Source organism: Carcharodon carcharias, chromosome 1 (genome assembly GCF_017639515.1).
Source record: "Carcharodon carcharias isolate sCarCar2 chromosome 1, sCarCar2.pri, whole genome shotgun sequence".
Taxonomy (NCBI): domain Eukaryota; kingdom Metazoa; phylum Chordata; class Chondrichthyes; order Lamniformes; family Lamnidae; genus Carcharodon; species Carcharodon carcharias.
Window position 1 is genome coordinate 263,872,635 of NC_054467.1, and position 20,893 is coordinate 263,893,527.

The 20,893-nt window shown below is 45.8% G+C and overlaps 1 protein-coding gene across 3 annotated transcripts in view; it reads left to right on the forward strand.

Moving 5' to 3' along the window:
- The window catches only part of LOC121283440 (apolipoprotein L6-like), a 59,997-nt gene that overhangs the window by 36,186 nt on the left and 2,918 nt on the right, over positions 1 to 20,893 (forward strand). The window contains exons 3-9 of one of the 3 annotated variants that reach the window (XM_041198054.1): positions 3,821 to 3,907; positions 6,126 to 6,206; positions 6,988 to 7,074; positions 9,986 to 10,066; positions 10,851 to 10,937; positions 13,162 to 13,242; positions 20,410 to 20,437. In XM_041198054.1, the coding sequence (XP_041053988.1) occupies positions 3,821 to 3,907; positions 6,126 to 6,206; positions 6,988 to 7,074; positions 9,986 to 10,066; positions 10,851 to 10,937; positions 13,162 to 13,242; positions 20,410 to 20,437 (532 nt within the window). The remainder of the gene's footprint in view (positions 1 to 3,820; positions 3,908 to 6,125; positions 6,207 to 6,987; positions 7,075 to 9,985; positions 10,067 to 10,850; positions 10,938 to 13,161; positions 13,243 to 20,409; positions 20,438 to 20,893) is intronic. The other 2 variants (XM_041198139.1, XM_041198227.1) reach the window with 2 other exon arrangements.

Genomic DNA, 20,893 nt, shown 5'->3' on the forward strand with positions numbered 1-20,893 from the left:
CTGTCCCAGGGCCCTCCTCTCACACTCTCCTCTAGGTGCTGCTGACTCCCTGTCCCAGGGTCCTCCTCTCACACTCTCCTCTAGGTGCTGCTGACTGTCCCAGGGTCCTCCTCTCACACTCTCCTCTAGGTGCTGCTGACTGTCCCAGGGTCCTCCTCTCACTCTCTCCTCTAGGTGCTGCTGACTGCCTGTCCCAGGGTCCTCCTCTCACACTCTCCTCTAGGTGCTGCTGACTGTCTGTCCCAGGGTCCTCCTCTCACTCTCTCCTCTAGGTGCTGCTGACTGTCCCAGGGTCCTCCTCTCACACTCTCCTCTAGGTGCTGCTGACTGTCCCAGGGTCCTCCTCTCACACTCTCCTCTAGGTGCTGCTGACTGCCTGTCCCAGGGTCCTCCTCTCACACTCTCCTCTAGGTGCTGACTGTCTGTCCCAGGGTCCTCCTCTCACACTCTCCTCTAGGTGCTGCTGACTGTCCCAGGGTCCTCCTCTCACACTCTCCTCTAGGTGCTGCTGACTGTCCCAGGGTCCTCCTCTCACACTCTCCTCTAGATGCTGCTGACTGTCCCAGGGTCCTCCTCTCACACTCTCCTCTAGATGCTGCTGATTGCCTGTCCCAGAGTCCTCCTCTCACTCTCTCCTCTAGGTGCTGCTGACTGCCTGACCCAGGGTCCTCCTCTCACACTCTCCTCTAGGTGCTGCAGACTTCCTATCCCAGGGTGCTCCTCTCACACTCTCCTCTAGGTGCTGCTGACTGCCTGTCCCAGGGCCTCCTCTCACACTCTCCTCTAGATGCTGCTGATTGCCTGTCCCAGGGTCCTCCTCTCACTCTCTCCTCTAGGTGCTGCTGACTGTCTGTCCCAGGATCCTCCTCTCACACTCTCCTCTAGGTGCTGCTGCCTGTCCCAGGGTCCTCCTCTCACACTCTCCTCTAGGTGCTGCTGACTGTCCCAGGGTCCTCCTCTCACACTCTCCTCTAGGTGCTGCTGACTGTCCCAGGATCCTCCTCTCACACTCTCCTCTAGATGCTGCTGACTGTCTGTCCCAGAGTCCTCCTCTCACACTCTCCTCTAGGTGCTGCTGACTGCCTGTCCCAGGGTCCTCCTCTCGCACTCTCCTCTAGATGCTGCTGACTGCCTGTCCCAGAGTCCTCCTCTCACACTCTCCTCTAGGTGCTGCTGACTGCCTATCCCAGGGTCCTCCTCTCACACTCTCCTCTAGGTGCTGCTGACTGCCTGCCCCAGGGTCCTCCTCTCACACTCTCCTCTAGGTGCTGCTGACTGCCTGTCCCAGGGTCCTCCTCTCACACTCTCCTCTAGGTGCTGCTGACTGCCTGTCCCAGGGTCCTCCTCTCACACTCTCCTCTAGGTGCTGCTGACTGCCTGTCCCAGGGTCCTCCTCTCACACTCTCCTCTAGGTGCTGCTGACTGCCTGTCCCAGGGTCCTCCTCTCACACTGTCCTCTAGGTGCTGCTGACTGTCTGTCCCAGGGTCCTCCTCTCGCTCTCTCCTCTAGATGCTGCTGACTGCCTGACCCAGGCTCCTCCTCTCACACTCTCCTCTAGGTGCTGCTGACTGCCTGTCCCAGGGTCCTCCTCTCACACTCTCCTCTAGGTGCTGCTGACTGTCCCAGGGCCCTCCTCTCGCACTCTCCTCTAGGTGCTGCTGCCTGTCCCAGGGTCCTCCTCTCACACGCTCCTCTAGGTGCTGCTGACTGCCTGTCCCAGGGTCCTCCTCTCACACTCTCCTCTAGGTGCTGCTGACTGCCTGCCCCAGGGTCCTCCGCTCACACTCTCGTCTAGACACTGCTGACTGCCTGACCCAGGGTCCTCCTCTCACACTCTCCTCTAGGTGCTGCTGACTGTCCCAGAGCCTCCTCTCACACTCTCCTCTAGGTGCTGCTGACTGCCTGACCCAGGGTGCTCCTCTCACACTCTCCTCTAGGTGCTGCTGACTGCCTGTCCCAGGGCCCTCCTCTCACACTCTCCTCTAGGTGCTGCAGACTTCCTATCCCAGGGTGCTCCTCTCACACTCTCCTCTAGGTGCTGCTGACTGCCTGTCCCAGGGTCCTCCTCTCGCTCTCTCCTGTTGTTCCTGCTGTTCAAATGTCCCACCGTTAGTGCTCTAAGTTTATTCCACGCATAGTTTCGTCAGATGTGATCAAATCATGCTGGCTGAAACATTACAGGGTTTTTCCATGGGAGATATATCCCAGATAAATATTCTCAGTTGTCACTGAATGAACAATTCTCCTGCTGTTTGAGGCAAAAGAGTATTAGCACCTGGGCTGATGAAGGTTTGAATGACCCTCCTCCTCTCTCTGATAGGAACCAGTCATTGTACTGGGATCTGGCATTGCAACTATCATTTGTGGTGCAGCCCTTAGGGGCATTACCCTTCCCTGAGTGTATTGTATTGATAACATGTCCCTTGAGCCATCAGGGTGGATGATCAGACTCTTAATTGTCCTCGTCAATAGCAGATAATAGCATTTCCCTAGTGCCACAAACACTCTGATAGCAGTCAGTCAATGTCCAAACCCTTTTGACGTGCCCCTGTTTTTTCACAGACTGTCTGAATTAACCCTTTGCCGCCCAGTCCTATGCTGCTGGCTGCAGCCGCGATTTTGTCTTTTATAATTCTAAAACATGAGGTCATCACATGTCCGTGGGTCTGGACTTTTTTTATTTCATAAACTTCCCAGTTGGAGGCGATTCCGATCCTACAGGTTCAGGTCAAAGAATTACTCCCTGAACACCATGGGCGAGTGTGACCCCTGCTCATAGTGCATGTAGTGACTTGGGCCTGTAGCTCTCCAACGTTATTGATCACGTGAAGTGCATTTACACATAATTACTTCAAAGATGTTTTAGATTGCTTCATATTTGCCCCTCTCTGAGCTATTTGCCCCAGTCCTCAATGTACCTAGTTTCTGCTCTCTAATATTTTATCTTGGTGCCCAACCTCCAGCCAAACTCTTCCCCCACAGCATTTGTTAATCTTCCCATGAGGTCATTGGTCCCAGACCAATTAAGGTGCAACTGGTCAATCTCAGACAGATCTGTCCCACCACAGAGCTGGTCCCAATGGTCCCAGGAATTTGAAGTCCTTCCCACTGCTAAAATGTTAATCCTACTGTTTTGATACCCTTCTAATGCCCCTGCAATGACATCAGCCACCCCTCAAGCTCAGAATCTCAAGCTCAGGCAATGGAGGCATTTGCTGCAGGTGTGGTTATTGAGGGCACATGGACTGTGCCTGGAGTCGAGAGTTTCTACATCCTGGATTTCCCACAAGGGACAGGAATTGCAGACCGCTGATCTCAGCTCTCCAAAATTTTGTTTAAGCGACGATCCACTTGCATTATAAAAATTTTTAGTTTACTCTTATTTATTATTCATGTACTATTTATGTGTAACAGAATATTTTAATGTAAAGCAATTTGGATCCTTTTAACAGTATCCTCTGTTTCATTAATTTTATCCCCTGAAACTAATAAATTGCTGTGATTATTCATACATTTGCTGATTTATATTTGTCACTTGGTTTAAATGACTTAGCACCTTCACCCTCTCTGCATCAAATTCCCACTCTGGCCAAATTCCTGTTGTCGCTGTGTAGCATGCTGATCAATTCTCACCAAGCTCTGTGCTTAAAGCTTCATGCAATTTTTATATATGCCAGTGTTGGTGCTTTTATAGCAGAGCACTTTCTGTTAGACAAAGCTCACCTGTACAATGGCCTCTCATAACATTCAGTGCTGTCTGGTTGTGGGAGGCAGAAAAAAGTTGATCTTGTGTTAATACCAAGTTGTGTTTCCAACCAGGGAACTGGAGACCCAACCCTGCTCCACGGACACATTCTGCCTTCAACCAGACTGATGGTGCTGACTCTTTGAACCTCCGTGCAGCTGGTAAGTCAGCGCTGTGACTTTACTCCTTCTTGAACACTGCCTTTGAACAAAAGTCCCCACACTTGCCCACACTACTGCCCTGAGTTAAAATCAGGGCGATAGCCTTTTGGGAACATTACTAGAATCTATCGGCAGAGACAGATGATTGAGCATTTGGACATGAATGAGCTGAAATGAGAGTCAATATCCATTTGTGAAGGGCTGGTCATGGCTGAGTACTTTGGTGACATTTTTTGAGAGGGTCACTAACATTGGTGATATTTTCCGAAAGGACTTCAGGAAAAGTATCCGATAGAGCTCCACGCAAGAGATTGTTAGCAAAGAAGTCCACATGGATTTAGAGGCATCTTTCTGACACCCACCTCCTGTGAAAGAATTTATAAAGAGGTTAAGATCTGGAATGCACTGCCTGTGTGTGTGGTGGAGGCAGGATCAATCCAGGCACTCGAGAGAATTGGATTCCTATCTGAAAAGGAAGGATGTGTAGGTTACAGAGAGAAGGTGGGGGAATGACGCCAGGTAAGTTGCTCCTTCGGAGAGCCAGCACAAACTCCACAGGCCAAATGACCTCCTTCTGTTCTGTAATAATTCTCTGAATTCTGTAGGCAAGATTTTAACTGATTCAAAAACCATCTTCTTACAATGAGTTAATTGTTTAAAATTTGTTGGTGGGTTGTGGACGTTTCGGGCCAGGCCAGCATTTATTGCCCATCCTAACTGCCCTTGTTCAGAGGGCAATTAAGATTCAACCACAGTGTTGTGGGTCTGGAGTCACATGTAGGTCAGTTCAGCAGATTTCTTTCCCTAACGAACATATGAAATAGGAACAGGAGTAGGCCATTCGGCCCCTCAAACCTGCCCCAACATTCAATAAGATCATGGCTGATCTGCCCCAAGCCTCAACTCCTCTTTCGTGCTAGCTCATTGCCCTCAACTCCCCGATATTTCAAAAATCTATTTACCTCCTCTTTACACACTTTCAGTGAACTAGCCTCCACATATCTCCGAGGTAGAGAATTCCGGACATCCACTACCCTCGGAGAGAAGAAATTCCTTTGCATCTCAGTGTTAAATGAGTGTCCCCTTATTCTGTAACTTATTCCCCCATTAGTGGAAACATCTCAACATCGATCCTGACAAGCCCCATCGGAATCCTGTACGTTTCAAGAAGATCACCCTTCTTTTTCTTAAAATCTAATGAATAAAGGGATAATCTGTTTAGCCGTTGTTGATAAGTCAACCTCTTCATCCCAGGAATTGGCCTAGAGAATCTCTTTTGAACTGCCTCCAATGCCAGTATATCCTTTCTTAAATACGGGAATACAGTACTCCAGCTGCAGCCTCCCCAACACACTGTACGGTAGTAACAAGACCTCCCTATTTTTAAACTCCAATCCCCTAGCAACACAGGCCAAAATTCCATTTGTCTTCTAAGTTATTTGCTTAAGAAGTGCATAACTTCCCCATTTCACAACAAACGAATGAAAATAACATTTGCCCAGCCTGTATCCCATATCGCAACAAAACATTCCCTTCAATTCCTTGTCCCAAAACCTTTCCATCTATGACTCCAGCACCCTCCTTCCTTCATTATACAAATGCTGACCATACCATCAGGCAGCTTGCCCTCACTCTTTGGAATTTCTTCACTAAATTCTTTCCCCCGCTGCTTTTCTCCCCACTTTTAAAATACCGCTCAAAACCAACCACAAGCTCCTCACTCCAGGGTTCATTATCATTTGTGGATACAGCTAGTTCTTGAGTTTTTTGTCTAAGGTAACTTTGAGCAGCAGCAGATGAATGGGCAAGTGTAGGTTGGAGGAGGTCTAGGAAATAGGATGTCGATTTTGTGGAAGAGATGAGCTGTGTGAGGACATGGGAGAAGAAATTACAAGTGTTGGTGGGTCATGGCTGGAGTGAATGAGGAACTGCTCAAAGTTGGGAGCAAGGATAGAGAAGGAGACCTATCAGCAGGGACAGCCATATTGATGGCCCCAGTCTTGGAGACAAAGAAGCCCATAAACAAAGGGGTTTGAAGAGATGGTTAATGATGGTGAAGAGGAGCCGAGTGTCAACTCTCTGTGGACATTACCTCTTCAATTCTGTTGTGCTGAACCTTTTATGAAAACCATTCACTTTGTTATGGGGGATGTGGAGGCTGAGTGAGGTCAGCCTTTCTATGACTCTTGCAAACACTGATGCAGTTTATTTCACCCAGGTTGGCAGAATCCAACTACACGAATTATCACTACTCCCTCCCACATGAGTGAAACTACCCCAGTGAGGGAACACACAGAAGGTGAGTGTTAGCAATGGGCTTCTGATTAATCCCAATGAAGGGGATGATTGAAATAGAATGCTGAACCTTTGAGTAAGAACAATGGAATACCAGTCAGAAGCCGTCATGATCTGACAATATAAAAGAATAAAATTAAAAGGAGTATTTGTAATTCAAGTATGAGGAAAAATTAAATAGACTGGGCCTTTATTCTCTGGAGTTTATAGGAATGAGCGGTGATTTCATTCAAATATACAAAATCATTACAGGCTCAACAAGGTAGATGCAGGAAGAATGTTTCCCCTGGCTGGTGGGGGGAATCTCAAACCAGGGTACACAGTCTCAGAATAAGGGCAGGCCATTTATTATTCATTTACCATTTATGTATACCAGATTTTTTTAATGTAAGCAATTTGGATCCTTTTAATAATACCTCTGTTTAGTTAATTTTATTTATATCCCCTGAAACTAATTAATTGCTGTAATTATTCATACATTTGCTGATTTATATTTCTCACTTGGTTTAAATGACTTAGCACCTTCAACTTCTCTGCATCAAAGTCCCACTCTGGCCAAATTCCTGTTGTCGCTGTGTAGCATGCTGATCAATTCTCACCAAGCTCTGTGCTTAAAGCTTCAAGCAATTTTTATATATGCCAGTGTTGGTGCTTTTATAGGAGAGCACATTCTGTTAGACGAAGCTCACCTGTACAATGGCCTCTCATAACATTCAGTGCTGTCTGGTTGAGGGAGGCAGAAAGAAGTTGATCTTGTGTTAATACCAAGTTGTGTTTCCAACCAGGGAACTGTAGACCCATTCCTGCTCCACGGACACGTTGTGTCTTCAACCAGACTGATGGTGCTGACTCTTTGAACCTCCGTGCAGCTGGTAAGTCAGCGCTGTGACTTTACTCCTTCTTGATCACTGCCTTTGAACAAAAGTCCTCACACTTAACCACACTACTGCCCTGGGTTAAAATCAGGGTGATAGCCTTTTGGGAACATTACTAGAATCTATCGGCAGAGACAGATGATTGAGCATTTGCACATGAATGAGCTGAAATGAGAGTCAATATCCATTTGTGAAGGGCTGGTCATGGCTGAGTATTGTGGTGACATTTTTTGAGAGGGTCACTAACATTGGTGATATTTTCCGAAAGGACTTCAGGAAAAGCATCTGATAGAGCTCCACGCAAGAGATTGTTAGCAAAAGGTCCACATGGATTTAGAGGCACCTTTCTGACACCCACCTCCTGTGAAAGAATTTTTAAAGAGGTGAAGATCTGGAATGCACTGCCTGAGTGTGCGGTAGAGGCAGGATCAATCCAGGCACTCGAGAGAATTGGATTACTATCTGAAAAGGAAGGATGTGTAGGTTACAGAGAGAAGGTGGGGGAATGACGCCAGGTAAGTTGCTCCTTCGGAGAGCCAGCACAAACTCCACAGGCCAAATGACCTCCTTCTGTTCTGTAATAATTCTCTGAATTCTGTAGGCAAGATTTTAACTGATTCAAAAACCATCCTCTTACAATGAGTTAGTTTTTAAAAATTTGTTGGTGGGTTGTGGACGTTTCGGGCCAGGCCAGCATTTATTGTCCATCCTAAATGCCCTTGTTCAGAGGGCAATTAAGATTCAACCACAGTGTTGTGGGTCTGGAGTCACATGTAGCTCAGTTCAGGTAAGGACAGCAGATTTGAGTCCCTAAAGAACCTAGGAAATAAGAGCAGGAGTAGACCATTTGGCCCCTCAAACCTGCCCCAACATTCAATAAGATCATGGCTGATCTGCACCAAGCCTCAACTCCTCTTTTGTGCCAGCTCCTCATTGCCCTCAACTCCCTGATATTTCAAAATCTATTTACCTCTTCTTTACATTCTTTCAGTGATCTAGCCTCCACAACTCTCCGAGGTACAGAATTGCAGACATTTACTACCCTCAGAGAGAAGAAATTTCTTTGCATCTCAGTTTTAAATGAGTGTCCCCTTAATCTGTAACTTATTCCCCCATTAGTGGAAACATCTCAACACCGATCCTGACAAGCCCCGTCGGAATCCTGTACGTTTCAATAAGATCACCCCTCATTTTCCTAAACTCTAATGAATAAAGGGATAATCTCTTTAGCCGCTGTTGATAAGTCAACCCCTTCATCCCAAGAATCGGCCTAGAGAATCTCTTTTGAACTGCTTCCAATGCCAGTATGTCCTTTCTTAAATACGGGGACCAAAACTGTGCTCAGTGCTCCAGGTGCAGCCTCACCAACACCCTGTACAGTAGTAACAAGACTTCCCTATTTTTAAACTCCAAACCACTAGCAATACAGGCCAAAATTCCATTTGCCTTCTAAATTACTTGCTTCAACTGTATGCTAACTTTTTGTGTTTCATGCACAAAATCACCCAGATCCCTCTGCATTTTTTTGGAGTCTTTTGCCATTTAAATTATAGTTTGTCTTTTGATTTTTCCTACCAAAGTGCATGACCTCACACGTTCCTACATTAAACTCCAGCTGCCATGTTTTTGATGGGTGATTAATGATCGGTTTAGCGACGGATTAGTGATGGGCTTTTACAACAATTGACAATGGTTTTGTGGTCATCATCAGACTTTTAATTCTAGATTTTCATTGAATTCAAAATCAAATTTCACCATCTGCCATGCTGGCTTTCAGGAAAAATAGCCCAGTGACAATACCACTACACCACTGCCTCCCCTATAAACCCAGTGAGTACGGGTAAAGGGAAGACCCTCTTATTAGCTGGATGTGACAAGTGGCGTTCCTCCACAATCTGTACCAGGGGATTTAGGACAAGGAAGAGTGTGTTGAATTTTTCCTCAGTGGAGGGGTTAAGGGAGAGCATTTTGTTGAGCAAGGTTGGTGGCGAGAAGGTGCAGGAAGGATTACTTGATTGGAAGGACATAACTTCCCAATTTCACAACAAATGAATGAAAATAACATTTGCCCAGCCTGCTCCCATATTGCATCAAAACATTTCCTTCAATCCTTACTCCCAAAATTTATCCTTCTATGACTCCAGCACCCTTCTTTCTTCATTGTACAAATGGTGACCATTCCATCAGGCAGCTTGCCCTCACTCGTTGGAACTTCTTCACTAAATTCTTTCCTCTGTTGCTTTTCTCCCAACTTTTAAAATGCCGCTCAAAACCAACCACAAGCTCCTCACTCCAGGGTTCATTATCATTTGTGGATACAGCTAGTTCTTGAGTTTTTTGTCTAAGGTAAGGTTGAGCAGCAGCAGATGATGAATCAAGTGTAGGTTGGAGGAGGTCTAGGAAATAGGATGTCGATTTTGTGGAAGAGATGAGCTGTGTGAGGACATGGGAGAAGAAATTACAAGTGTTGGTGGGTCATGGCTGGAGTGAATGAGGAACTGCTCAAAGTTGGGAGCAAGGATAGAGAAGGAGACCTATCAGCAGGGACAGCCATATTGATGGCCCCAGTCTTGGAGACAAAGAAGCCCATAAACAAAGGGGTTTGAAGAGATGGTTAATGATGGTGAAGAGGAGCCGAGTGTCAACTCTCTGTGGACAATACCTCTTCAATTCTGTTGTGCTGAACCCTTGATTAAAACCATTCACTTTGTTATGGGGGATGTGGGGGCTGGGTGAGGTCAGCCTTTCCATGACTATTGCAAATGCGTGAGGCTCTGTTTGACCTAACTCGGGTATCATCATCAATCAGTCAGAAGATGCAGCTTACGTAGTGGAGGTTTTGGTTGCTTGCAGGAGAATGGAGGTGATTCGTTCAGTTTAAAATACTGATGCAGTTTATTTCACCCAGGTTGGCAGAATCCAACTCCACAAATTGTAACTACTCCCTCCCACATGAGTGAAACTACCCCAGTGAGGGAACACACAGAAGGTAAGTGTTAGCAATGGGCTTCTGATTAATCCCAATGAAGGGGACGATTGAAATAGAATGCTGAACCATTGAGTAAGAACAATGGAATACCAGTCAGAAGCCTTCATGATCTGACAATATAAAAGAATAAAATTAAAAGGGGTATTTGTAATTCAAGTATGAGGAAAAGTTAAATAGACTGGGCCTTTATTCTCCAGAATTTAGAGGAATGAGCGATGATTTCATTCAAATATACAAAATTCTTACAGGCTTGACAAGGTAGATGCAGGAAGGATATTTCCCCTGGCTGGTGGGGGCAATCTCAAACCAGGGGACACAGACTCAGAATAAGGGCAGGCCATTTATTATTCATTTACCATTTATGTATACCAGATTTTTTTATTGTAAGCAATTTACATTACCTTTTAATGCTATCCTCTGTTTAGTTAGTTTTATTTATATTTCCTGAAAATAATTAATTGCTGTGATTATTCATACATTTGCTGATTTATATTTGTCACTTGGTTTAAATGACTTAGCACCTTCAACTTCTCTGCATCAAATTCCCACTCTGGCCAAATTCCTGTTGTCGCTGTGTAGCATGCTGATCAATTCTCACCAAGCTCTGTGCTTAAAGCTTCAAGCAATTTTTATATATGCCAGTGTTGGTGCTTTTATAGGAGAGCACATTCTGTTAGACGAAGCTCACCTGTACAATGGCCTCTCATAACTTTCAGTGCTGTCTGGTTGAGGGAAGCAGAAAGAAGCTGCTTTTGTGTTAATACCAAGTTGTGTTTCCAACCAGAGAACCGGAGACCCAACCCTGCTCCACGGACACATTCTGCCTTCAACCAGACTGATGGTGCTGACTCTTTGAACCTCCGTGCAGCTGGTAAGTCAGCGCTGTGACTTTACTCCTTCTTGAACACTGCCTTTGAACAAAAGTCCTCACACTTAACCACACTACTGCCCTGGGTTAAAATCAGGGCGATAGCCTTTTGGGAACATTACTAGAATCTATCGGCAGAGACAGATGATTGAGCATTTGGACATGAATGAGCTGAAATGAGAGTCAATATCCATTTGTGAAGGGCTGGTCATGGCTGAGTATTGTGGTGACATTTTTTGAGAGGGTCACTAACATTGGTGATATTTTCCGAAAGGACTTCAGGAAAAGTATCCGATAGAGCTCCACGCAAGAGATTGTTAGCAAAGAAGTCCACATGGATTTAGAGGCATCTTTCTGACAACCACCTCCTGTGAAAGAATTTATAAAGAGGTTAAGATCTGGAATGCACTGCCTGTGTGTGTGGTGGAGGCAGGATCAATCCAGGCACTCGAGAGAATTGGATTCCTATCTGAAAAGGAAGGATGTGTAGGTTACAGAGAGAAGGTGGGGGAATGACGCCAGGTAAGTTGCTCCTTTGGAGAGCCAGCACAAACTCCACAGGCCAAATGACCTCCTTCTGTTCTGTAATAATTCTCTGAATTCTGTAGGCAAGATTTTAACTGATTCAAAAACCATCCTCTTACAATGAGTTAGTTTTTAAAAATTTGTTGGTGGGTTGTGGACGTTTCGGGCCAGGCCAGCATTTATTGCCCATCCTAAATGCCCTTGTTCAGAGGGCAATTAAGATTCAACCACAGTGTTGTGGGTCTGGAGTCAAATGTAGGTCAGTTCAGGTAAGGACAGCAGATTTGAGTCCCTAAAGAACATAAGAAATAAGAGCAAGAGTAGACCATTTGGCCTCTCAAACCTGCCCCACCTTTCAATAAGATCATGGCTGATCTGCCTCAAGCCTCAACTCCTCTTTTGTGCCAGCTCCTCATTGCCCTCAACTCCCTGATATTTCAAAAATCTATTTACCTCCTCTTTACATTCTTTCAGTGATCTAGCCTCCACAACTCTCCGAGGTAGAGAATTCCAGACATTTACTACCCTCAGAGAGAAGAAATTTCTTTGCATCTCAGTTTTAAATGAGTGTCCCCTTATTCTGTAACTTATTACCCCATTAGTGGAAACATCTCAACATCGAACCTGACAAGCCCCATCGGGATCCTGTACGTTTCAATAAGATCACCCTTCATTTTCTTAAAATCTAATGAATAAAGGGATAATCTGTTTAGCCGCTGTTGATAAGTCAACCCCTTCATCCCAAGAATCGGCCTAGAGAATCTCTTTTGAACTGCCTCCAATGCCAGTGTGTCCTTTCTTAAATACGGGGATACAGTACTCCAGGTGCAGCCTCCCCAACACACTGTACAGTTGTAACAAGACCTCCCTATTTTTAAACTCCAATCCCCTAGCAACACAGGCCAAAATTCCATTTGTCTTCTAAGTTATTTGCTTAAGAAGTGCATAACTTCCCAATTTCACAACAAACGAATGAAAATAACATTTGCCCAGCCTGTATCCCATATCGCAACAAAACATTCCCTTCAATTCTTTGTCCCAAAACCTTTCCATCTATGACTCCAGCACCCTCCTTCCTTCATTATACAAATGCTGACCATTCCATCAGGCAGCTTGCCCTCACTCTTTGGAATTTCTTCACTAAATTCTTTCCCCTGCTGCTTTTCTCCCCACTTTTAAAATACCGCTCAAAACCAACCACAAGCTCCTCACTCCAGGGTTCATTATCATTTGTGGATACAGCTAGTTCTTAAGTTTTTTGTCTTTGGCAGCAGCAGAAGATGAATGGTCAAGTGTAGGTTGGAGGAGGTCTAGGAAATAGGATGTCGATTTTGTGGAAGAGATGAGCTGTGTGAGGACATGGGAGAAGAAATTACAAGTGTTGGTGGGTCATGGCTGGAGTGAATGAGGAACTGCTCAAAGTTGGGAGCAAGGATAGAGAAGGAGACCTATCAGCAGGGACAGCCATATTGATGGCCCCAGTCTTGGAGACAAAGAAGCCCATAAACAAAGAGGTTTGAAGAGATGGTTAATGATGGTGAAGAGGAGCCGAGTGTCAACTCTCTGTGGACATTACCTCTTCAATTCTATTGTGCTGAACCTTTTATGAAAACCATTCACATTGTTATGGGGGATGTGGAGGCTGAGTGAGGTCAGCCTTTCTATGACTCTTGCAAACACTGATGCAGTTTATTTCACCCAGGTTGGCAGAATCCAACTACACGAATTATCACTACTCCCTCCCACATGAGTGAAACTACCCCAGTGAGGGAACACACAGAAGGTGAGTGTTAGCAATGGGCTTCTGATTAATCCCAATGAAGGGGATGATTGAAATAGAATGCTGAACCTTTGAGTAAGAACAATGGAATACCAGTCAGAAGCCGTCATGATCTGACAATATAAAAGAATAAAATTAAAAGGAGTATTTGTAATTCAAGTATGAGGAAAGATTAAATAGACTGGGCCTTTATTCTCCAGAGTTTAGAGGAATGAGCGATGATTTTAATCAAACATAGAAAATTCTTAAAGGCTCGACAAGGTAGATGCAGGAAGGATATTTCCCCTGGCTGGGGGGGCTCTAGAACCAGGGTACACAGTCTCAGAATAAGGGCAGGCCATTTAGGACTGAGATGAGGAGGAATTTCTTCAGTCAGAGGGTGGTAAACCTTTGGAATTCTCTTACCCCAAGGGGGCTGTGGAGGCTCAGCCTTTAATTATATTTAAGACTGAGATCTTAAAAACATCAAGGGATATGGGTATAGTGCAGAAAAACGGTGCAGAAGCAGATGATCAGGCATCATCTCACTGAATGGAGGAGCGGGCTCGATGGTCCGAATGGTCCTGCTCCTATTTCTTACATTCTTATGTTAATGGGCAAAACTGTAATAAATGGATTTTAACGTAGGCAAATATGAGGTTATCCACTTTGGACCAAGGAAGGTTTGAACAGAGTACTTTTAAATGGTGCAAAGCTAGAACAGAGAATATCGAAAGGGGCTTAGTTGTCTCTCTATATATATAATTAAAATGTGATGGATAGGTACAGAAGATAATCAAAAAAGTGCATGAAATATTGGCCTTTATATCTAGAAGGCTAGAATATAAGGGATGCAACATAGGAAAAGGAGGCCATTTAGCCCCTTGAGACTGTTCTGCCATTCAGTGAAATCATAGCTAATCTGCGATTTAACGCCATATATCCGTCTTTGTCCCATACAATTTGAACAACAGAAGTCTATCGATCTCAGATTTAAAATTCGGAATTGGCTCAGCATCAACTCGCATTTCCAGAAGACAGTTCCAAACTCTACCGCCCTTTGTATGTAGAAGCTTTTCCTAACTTCACTCCTGAAAGGCCCGGTCCTAATTTTTGGACTATGGTGGAATCTTCTGGTGGCAGGCAGGGAAGTCGGCATGATTCCTGCTGGGCAGCGGGACCTCTGCTGTCCAGCTCATTAATTATGTATCCGTGAAGTGCACGGTGAATCTCGTGGTGGGGCAGGAAGTCATCAACCCTGTGTGACCTCGTGAGGTCGAAGGTCCTGCCGCCATACTTAAACGGCATCCGGACAGTCATTCACTCACTGCTGGCCAAGAGTTTTGCATTAATCCTCCAGAACCCTTGCAGGCGCAGCTTGCATTGGAGAAGCTGGCTGATGTCAGCGACCACACCCCGGGCATACAAAGGTTCCTCCGGCATTGCCTTTCACTCATTTCTAGATAAGACCACCGCCTGTGAAACGGCCATGGTTGGGCCAATGCTCAATGTTGCAGTGGACCCTATTCACCAGCATCTTGGCCTTCTAGAGGCCCTGCCGCCTTTTGTTGCTCAGGCCCTTGCTCCTCCTAGCCCAGTGCCAACCTGCGAAGGGCCCTTCCTTCTCATCTGGATGAGAGCCATATGCAAGAAGCCTGTCTCTGACACTATTCCACTTGCCTCCACCATCCTCGAGACTCTATACAGAGACCATCGCCTTGGCAGCATAGAAGACCAACAGTAAGATTCTTTGTCAGCCATGGCCATTCACCCAGGAGGATGGAGGTTTGGAGTTGCGAGTTGTCTACCATCCACCAGCTCTGCCTCTTGAAGGCATCTACCTGCCTCTGACTGCAGCTGATGGCACACGACACAGAATGAACAACAGCTCCACACCTTGCTGGGATCTCGATGTTATGAGACCCATGTGTCGGGAACAAACCTGCTGCAATGTGGGCTTCACCAAAGAGAGGAGAACACAACTGAGCATGGTTGACATCCAGTTGCCTCATTATTATTAGGGTGTTCCTTTAGTCGGTCACTTCTGCTGACACTGAACTCCACCCACCTGAAAAGACCCTCCTCCCACTTGGTGGGATCTCATTAACTGAGTAACTCTCTCTCTCCCCCTTCCCTGGACACTCTCCACCCCACCAATCGCCCCCGCCCACTACCCAGACTCCTGGCAAACCCCAACCCTGCTCTTCCACAGAGATACTACCCCCACCCCACCCCCACTTAGCCGGCCCCCTGTGTCCAGTCTCGGTGCAGGTTTTGCTACCAGCACTTGAAATGGATGAAGTTATGTGCGGTCCCCAGGAAGACAGAGGTGGCATCTACTGACCTCAAAGTTGTGGAAGAGGTGAAGCCAGCCAGTTGCATGATACTTGTATACAGTCATAAAAATGAATGTTGTAAATTCTAGCTGATGGGAAACTTCATTTGGAGGGTGAGCTTAACTCCAGTGAGGTGGCCTTTTGATGAACATGCATGAGGTGCTAATGCACGCAATTAGGATTCTCGACATAGTTCGTTGGGAAGCTCGACCCACCTTTAACCTGCCCTGAAAGTTGGGAGAACAAAATTCAAAGAGTTTATCCTACTGTTGGGAAACAGATTTTTTCCCGCCACGATTCCCACTCTTGGCAGGAGCGGAAGATTCCACCCAATGTCCTCTTATCCCAGATATCCACTAGTGGCTTGGCATATCCTTCACTTCACCATGATTATCAAGCCAGGGAACCAACCCTGGCTCAATGTGGAGCTTGGGGGAGCATGCCAGGGGCAGCACCAGCCACAATCTGGTGAAGCTACACACAGGTTAAAGAGTGGAAGTATCTTGCGATTGACAGAGCTAAGCGATCCAACAAACAACGGATCAGATCAAAGCTCTGCAGTCCTGCCACATCCAGTCATTTATTTACTTCTTTCACAGGGTGTGGGCGTTGCTGCCTAGGCCAGCACTTATTGCCCAACCCTAATCGTCCTCGAATGAACCATCTACTGTAGGTGTTGTTAGGGAGGGAGTTCCAGGATTTTGACTCAGCGACAGTGAAGGAACGGTGATATTTCCAAGTCAGGATGGTGTATGACTTGTGGGAGAACTTCCAGGTGGTGGTGTTCCCATCTATCTACTGCCCTTGTCCTTCTAGGTGGCAGAGTCTATGCATTTGGAAGGTGCTGTCAAAATGGTAGTGGACAAATAAACAACTAAAAGGAGGAAGCTTCACAAATATCCCATCCCAATGATAGATGAGCCCAGCACATCAGTGCAAAAGATGAGGCTGAAGCATTTGCAATCATCTTCAGCCAGAAGTGCCGAGCGGATGACCCATCTCAGCCTCTTCTGAGGTACCCCGCATCACAGGTGTCAGTCTTCAAACAATTCAATCCACTCCACATGATATCAAGAAGGCTCTGGACCCTGACAACGCCCTGACTGTGGGACTGAATTCTATTCTCCAGAATTAGTTGTGCCTTTAGCCAGGTTGTTTCAGCACAGTTACAAACACAGTGCCAAACCCGACGAAATAACATTCATGCCACATATCAGGCAATGGTGAGCTGAGAGTGACTGCCCTTGATATCAAGGCAGCATTTGACCAAGTGTGGCATCAAGCAGCCCTAGAAAACCTGGAGTCAATGGGAATCAGGGGGAAAACTCTCCACTGCTTGGAGTCATACCTAGCACAAAGGAAGCTGGTTGTGATTGTTGGAGGTCAGTCATCTCAGTTCCATGACATCACTGCAGGAGTTCCTCAGGGTAGTGTCCTAGGCCCAACCATCTTCAGCTGCTTCATCAATGACCTTCTGTCCATCATAAGGTCAGAAGTGGGGATGTTCGCTGATGATTGCACAATATTCAGCACCATTCGTGACTCCTCAGATACTGAAGCTGTCCATGTCCAAATGCAGCAAGACCTGGACAATATCCAGGCTTGGGCTGACAAGTGGCAAGTAACATTTGCGCCACACAAGTGTCAGGCAATAACCATCTCCAACAAGAGAGAATCCAACCATCGACCATTGACATCCAATGGCATTACCATTGCTGAATCCCCCACTATTGACATCATGGGGGCTTACCATTGACCAGAAACTGATAAATATTATGGCTACAAGAGCAAGTCAGGGGCTAGGAATCCTGCGGTGAGTAACTCGCCTCCTGACTCCACAAAGCCTGTCCACCATCTATAAGGGACAAATCAGAAGTGCGATGGAATACTCCCCAGATGCCTGGATGAGTGCAGCTCCAACAACACTCAAGAAGCTTGACATTGTCCAGGACAAAGCAGCTCACTTGATTGGTACCATGTCCACAAACATTCACTCTCTCCATCACCGACGCACAGTAGCAGCAGTGTGTGTACCATCTACAAGATGCACTGCAGGAATTCATCAATGCTCCTTCAACAGCACCTTCCAAACCCATGACCACTACCATCTAGAAGGACAAGGGCAGCAGATAGATGGGAACACCACCAGCTGGAAATTCCCCTCCAAGTCAACAATCTTGACCTGTCCCTGAGCACCTTCCAAATCAGAAGACCCTATCCTAACAGGTGTGACAGCCTCCTGGTACAAAGCATCCAGGTAGCTTTCCTCATCCCTGAGGTGTCGCAGTGTCCACAGATCCTCCTCCAGCTCAATGACCCTGAGCTGAAGCTCAAGCTGCAGACATTTACTGCCGACACGTTTGCCCTGAATAACATTGGTATCCAGGAGCTCTCACATGCTGCAGTCATGACACATCACCTGTCCTACCATACTTATGTGCTTTAGTTACTTACTAATTTTTTTTAAAATTCATTCATGGAATGCGGGCAGCACTGGCTAGGCCAGCACTTATTGCCCATCCCTAATTGCTCTTGAGAAGGTGGTGGTGAGCTGCCTTCTTGAACCACTGCAGTCCCTGTGGTGTAGGTTCCGGGCATTTAAGAGGCAACCACATTGCTGTGGGTCTGAAGTCACATGTAGGGCAGACCAGGTAAGGACAGCAGATTTCCTTCCCTAAAGGACACCAGATGGGTTTTTTTACGACAATCAACAATGGTTTCATGGTCATCATTAGACTTTTAATCCTAGATTTTTATTGAATTCAAATTCCATCATCTGCTGTGGTGGGATTCAAACCTGGATCCCCAGATCATTACCCTGGGTCTCTGGATTAGTGGCCCAGTGACAATACCACGACACCATCACCTACCCTAAAAATTTATTCAATTATTTATTTTCTTTTATATATTTATTAATCTTATTACAAATTCCTGTACTATTTTAAACCTTAGGAATTGAATAGACCTTGACCACTTACAGATACTCAACAACCAGCTAGATTATTCCCTGTAGCAGAGCAAGAACCAGTTCCTACAGGGTGAAAGAGTTGGAAAAAGCAAAGGAGCACCTCCCTCCCCTCCTCACTGAACTCCCTCGGTTCACCAAACTCCCTCACTCCACTAAGGTTGCACACTCAGTGCTGGTCACACTGAGAATACCTGAATTTATATGTTCTAAACAAAGGGACTAGCTGAGTCTCCAGATCCTCTTTTTACCCCCACTGCTAGGTGGTAGCTACTGTCTCTGAGTCCTTTTTTCACCCACTCTTCTAGGTGGTGGTTACGGCTCCTGGGCCCTCTCTACACACTGGCACTGAAATTCATATACCACATTACTCATTTGTGTCATAGGTAGAATGTCTTTTTGGCTTGACGGCAGCATCCTGTTGCTGGTGAACACCACTCGCGTTGCCATTGCATAGTAGCAGCGTGACAGAGCTAGCTTCACCTCCAAGATGCAGAGTGCCTTTGATGCCCCTATTTCAGCATCAAGCTTGCATGGTGAGCAAATGGCTCAGGCCCTATTTACAAGGTCACCTAACCTCCTACCCCTCACATATTTCTGATATGTGGATAATACATTTGCTATGTTTAAATCCACAGTTGCATGCAATAATTTCCTTACATGTCTTAATGGGCCCCATCCTGCACTCAAATCGACCTTTGAAATGGAGCAGTTAAACGAACTCCCTTTCCTCGACGTTCTAGTTGAGAAATCTACCAGGGGGTTCTCTACCACGGTCTACCGCAAGCCTACCTGTATTGGTCAATATACACATTGGGATTCTTACAGTTCCACACGCTATAAGATTGATCTTATCGGCAACCTTGTAAACTGGGTCCAAGCCACTTGCTCTTCATGCAAACTTGATGCTGAAATAGGGGCATCAAAGGCATCCTGCAGAATAATGGCTACCCTGATCAGATCATTTCAATGCATATCACGCAAACTCATGAACAGGCCTAAGGCCATCACTTTCGACCCTGAAAAGTGCCCAGTCTACCTCAGATTACCCTGGAAGGGCAAGGTATCTCAAAAATTTGAGCAACAGGTGAAGCTAGCTGTGTCACGCTGCTACTATGCAGTAGCAACGCGAGTGGTATTCACCACTAACAGGATGCTGCCGTCAAGCCAAAAAGACGTTCTACCTATGACACAAATGAGTAATGTGGTATATGAATTTCAGTGCCAGTGTGACACTAGGTATGGAGGCCATACATCCCAAAGACTGGCAGATCGCATCAAATAGCATGTCCCAGCCGCTGTTTGTAACAGGTAAGGTGCAGACTGTACCCAACCAGCCCATTCTTGCAAAACTCAAAACACAGTGTCCAACATTAGATGTGATTCCGCAATTGGACATTTGCTAAACAATCCTTAATGTGCTAAGAGTTACACTAACAACCAATTTAAGATTGTCAGTCAGACTCACAATATGGTGCATTTTTGTGCACGGGAAGCTACATCTATTAAGACACAGGGCCCTGTTCTTTGCAGATGAAAAGAACATGTATACACGTTGTGTCTGTTTCAGCTAAACAAAATACGTGACAGTCATTCGCTGATTCATTCCTCAGGGCAATGCCTTGACCAATCAAGGTCAGCTGCCTGGTTTAAATTTCAAACAATGCTTGGCAGTTAACTGTCAATCACCATCACTGGTGCATTCTCCGTGGCACCGCCTCTACCAATCAGAGTCCACTTGCTAACCAATCAGCATTCTCTTCACATACACTATTGTTTTACCCTTATATTGGTATTTTTGCAAAGTGTCCTGATGAGTACAAAATGAAAAGCCTCAACATGTCCCTTTTTCCAGCAATACTTAACCTGAATCTCTAATTTCTTTAACAGATGGACAAAGTGGTGCAGTTGTGTTGTGGTACGTATGGACATTTTCTAAACGAACTTTCTCTAAGTAAGGAATAATTCAATTTCATCTTCACACCTCTCCATCTCAAAAATGGTTGCCCCTTTTCCTTTCTCATTTAATGAATCCCAAAGCCCCAGAATTTATCTCTGCTCTTTCAGCCACACAAAGACCAGACATGAAGGCTGAGACACAAACTTACACCACATGGCCTGCAGCGGTTCAAGAAGATGGCTCATCACCACCTTCTCAAGGGCAAATAGAGATGGGCAATATTGCTGGCCTAACCAGCAACATCCACATCCTATGAACAAATAAAAAAAAACATGTTGCCCCTTACCCAGTGTGGTGTTAGGAGCTTCACTCTGGCTCATGAGAACATGAACACTCTGCAGGCAATCTTTGTACCGTTGCTGGTAAAATACACAACTGCCTTCATTTGTGCTGGAGGAAAGAAACATAAGGGCC